General features: G+C 42.9%; 1 protein-coding gene across 10 annotated transcripts in view; it reads left to right on the forward strand.

Annotated features, from left to right (window-relative positions):
- Nucleotides 1–3,942, forward strand: part of SLC44A3 (solute carrier family 44 member 3) — a 334,651-nt gene that overhangs the window by 320,168 nt on the left and 10,541 nt on the right. For 8 of the 10 annotated variants that reach the window (XM_086717625.1, XM_086717624.1, XM_086717623.1 and 5 more), the window contains 2 exons: nt 1,655–1,891; nt 3,292–3,479. In XM_086717625.1, coding sequence (XP_086573751.1) covers nt 1,655–1,891; nt 3,292–3,393 — 339 coding nt within the window. In that variant the 3' untranslated portion in view covers nt 3,394–3,479. Of the gene's footprint in view, nt 1–1,654; nt 1,892–3,291; nt 3,480–3,942 lie in introns of those variants that run through there. The other 2 variants (XR_015254888.1, XR_015254889.1) reach the window with 1 other exon arrangement.

Here is a 3,942-nt window from a genome sequence, read left to right on the forward strand (position 1 = left end):
CCTTTCTAGGTTAACTAAAATATGGATGCAACTGGTATGATAGCCTCTAACTGACCATGCTTCAAGCTGAAGGTTCTTTACACTGGACCACATGGTGTGTCCCTTTGCTTGTGATTGTCACCCATGGGGCCTAATTCTGCACACCTGTTTGCCTGATCCCACTTCCACTTGATTGCCTGCCCTTCGAATCCCTGACCCCAGACCTCCTGACCTTCCTGCCACGTCTGTGCTGTTCCAAGCTAGACATCCTGGCTCCTTCCAACCATTCCTTCTCAAGGACGTGAATGCTGAGGCCTTCAGTGGTGCCCCAAAGTGAACAAGATCTTGGTCTCCAGTTGTGACCCAGCCACAGCCAAATGTGAGGACTCCTGGCTCATTTAGCATTTTGTGCCTCCGTGGTGTTTGGTAAATGTCTCTGGTGTATTAAGTAACAAGTTATAACATGCACGGATTTCACAGGTGTGTGTGTTAGTTGCACATATATTTTAAGACTCAGATGGGCCCCCAGAGATTTTTCATGCAACGGTAGCTCAAACTGATTATGCCTTTCAAGACAGCCTAAATCATCTAAGTTGCAGTTGTTTTTAAATGGATAATATTGCCTATGTTAGTTTGGTAAGATGTTCTCTAATAACTGCTTCCAAAAATTTTAGAATGAGGTTTCATCTTTATAACAGAATTATCTTTTATTTTAGGTAATAATTCATTTTCCTATATTTCCCATAAGGAACATGTAATTGCTAATAAGCTTCTAGTGAGCATGTAACAACCAGTGATTTTTTGTTTTTGAACGAAGTCCCATTCGGACATTCATGTCCGTCTTTGTGGGTATCCGAGGGCAACGGGGATTCCAGATGGACTCCATACCCCATTTTATTTGTTTAAGAATTAGGTATAAAAATTTTTTTTAAAAATATAAAAAGGAACATCATGGTCCGTAATCATGTTGCTGGAAATATAATTACATATGGCAAAAGCCTGGATTAATCCTATTATCTCCCCACACCAGCACTGGAAAGCCCTTCCAGTAATCCCTAGGGTAAAAACAATCACATATTAAATTACAGTATACCCACCCAGTGGATTGTTGCACTGTTATTTAAAAATGGCACTTATTAAAAAGTATTAAATGAAGGCACGCCCGGGTGGCTTAGTTGGTTGAGCGTCCAACTCTTGATTTTGGTTCAGGTCATGATCTCACAGTTCGTGAGACTGAGCCCTGCATCAGGATTCTCTCTCCCTCTGTCTCTCTGCCTCTGACCAGCCTGTGTGCACACACACGCACGCACGCTCTCAAAATCAATCAACAACAACAACAAAAGTATTAAATGAAGATGCTTATGGGAGTGGCACGTGAAAAAACTAAAAATTTTCAGCTTTCATGACATCTATATAAATACAAAAGCTAGGCACAGATAAAAAATGTAAATACATCTACTCTCTTATCCTTACTCTGAATTAACTGGGTCGTCTTGTGGTATCATAGCTCCTTTTTTTCTTAATTTCATTGGACCACATTTTCTGACAAGCCTTCTTTACAACAGGGCACCCACACACGCATGTATATGAAACTACTACTTGTAAATGACAGAAAGCATTTCTCAAATACTCTGGCCAATTTATAAAGGTTCTCAGCGAAGTCTTGTTTTGCCAGGTGTTGGTGATGTGTCTCACTGTTTTTGGAGGACTGATGGCATTTAACTACAACCGTGCCCTCCAGGTGTGGGCAGTCCCTCTGCTGCTGGTTGCTTTTTTTGCCTACTTTGTAGCCCACAGTTTCTTATCTGTGTTTGAAACTGTGCTGGATGCACTCTTCCTGTGTTTTGCTGTTGATCTGGAAACAAATGATGGATCGTCAGAAAAGCCCTACTTTATGGACCAAGAGTTTTTGGTAAGCAGACGTCTCACTTCCTGCTGCAGTCTCTATCCTCAAAATCTCAAAAAGTGTTGAAGACTCACACGTAAAGGAGGCTTGTACCTAGCCTCGTTCGTTCTTCCAGAGGGCTCTGTGTGCTTCTGCCACTGGCCTGAAGGTCTAGAGTGAGATTTGGGTTCTGTTTTCTGAGCTGAACCCACTTCCCTTATTGGAGACTCTCCCTGGAGAGAAGTGAAGCTGAACAATTAATACGGACCAAATGACCTTGGGCAGGTGTTCTGGACAGAGCAGTCCAAGTCCCTTTGGTGCTGTTGGCTGGGTCCGGCTTTTTGGGTGGTCTGGAGGTTTAACGGTTGATCTTTCTCTAAAGCATTTTTGCCTCCTCAAGCGTCATAACAGACCCTTTGTGTTTTAGGGGGCACACACATCACCATCTGTGCCAGTATTGACAGATCTGAGGTTCTCAGGCCTTTTATTAACTGAGGCCCCACCGGTGCAGGAAAAGCCACACCCTGTCAAGTCCCTTACAGCTTCTATCTGGAAATAGCACGCAGCTGTTTCCAACACAGTCGTTGCCTATTTGTCTTATCAGGAGTAGACAGGGATATTTTAACAACTGAATGAAGTCTCTTGGTTGTCTGGGTCAAGTGAGTTTTAGTACTTTTATTCTGTTGTCATAAAACCTAGGTGTTAAAGCCCATTTGATATTTTTAAGATTTTATTTATTTTTAAACTATTTGGTGTTTATTTTTGGGGAGAGAGAGTGGAAGTAGGGGAAAGGCAGAGAGAGAGGGAGACACAGAATCTGAAGCAGGCTCCAGGCTCTGAGCTGTCAGCACAGACCCCGACATGGGGCTCGAACTCACAAACCGTGAGATCATGACCTGGGCTGAAGTTGGACGCTTAACCGACGGAGCCACCCAGCTGCCCCGTTAAGATTTTATTTTTAAGTACACTCTGTACCCAACATGGGCTCGAACCCACAACCCTGAGATCAAGAGTCTCATGCTCCACCGACTGAGCCAGCCAGGCGCCCCTAGCCCCTCTGCTTTTAAACAGCATTCAGAGCACTCCGTGGCTCAGCCAGGCAGTGAGGTTTAACAAGCACATCTATGGTTTTACAATCAAATAGATTCTCCCACCTCCTCCAGAGAAAACCTAAAAATACAATAGCACTTTATTTGTATCTAGCCTAAAGAAATTCTTCCCGATGATGGTAGGAAGCTAACCGAGGCTTCTTTCTCAGATTTATACTTTTCTGATTACAAATCCACTTGGGAATCTACCCCCTAAAAAACTTGAATTCAACAGGGAAAACCTTAAGGATTAAATTCCCCTAAATGATATGGTCAAATAAATAGTTGCGGTTGGTGCAGATAGCTAACACTGGTCTAACTCATTCTTTTATTTTTCAGAGTTTTGTAAAAAGGATCAACAAGTTAAAAGACACGAGGGCACAGGGGGAGGAGAACTCACTAAGGAACGAGGAGGGAACAGAACTCCAGCCCGTTGTGTGATAGGTGCCCATTAGAGTGTTGCCCCTGGAAAGTGTCCTTCTTCTAAGAGCCATTCACAGAATAAATGGTAAGGCCGATAGACCCTATTCTTCACTGTCTTTGTCCTTATTGTTTGGCCATTATAATACCAGAACCATAAAAGTATATCCTATTCCAGATTCAGCAGTTCCTTATTGATGTATATCCACCTTGGGGTATGAATATAAAATACTCCCACCCCGTCCCCACCAATGTTCCTGAAGATGATCTGAAGATTATTCCAAGTTGGATTTAAGGTGCTTTTGAGGCACGTGAGTCTCGATGGAGTAAGCGAGGGCCAAATAAGAGTCAAATACTAGTTTGAATCTTGGCTGTCCTTTTCTGTGTACGATGGGCAGGTCCCTACAGTTTCCCAAGCCTCAGTCTCCAGCATAGAGTGCATTGTTGTGTGGATTAAGTAAAGAAATGATAAAGTATCTTATAAGACCTGGGAAAGAGGACTTTTTAAACAAAATCTGCCTTCACCTATCTGGTAGCTAGCCAGAAAATAATCAGCCTGTGGCTCATACG

This window comes from Puma concolor, chromosome C1 (assembly GCF_028749965.1).
Source record: "Puma concolor isolate L17-30 chromosome C1, mPumCon1.1.hap2, whole genome shotgun sequence".
Classification (NCBI taxonomy): Eukaryota; Metazoa; Chordata; class Mammalia; order Carnivora; family Felidae; genus Puma; species Puma concolor.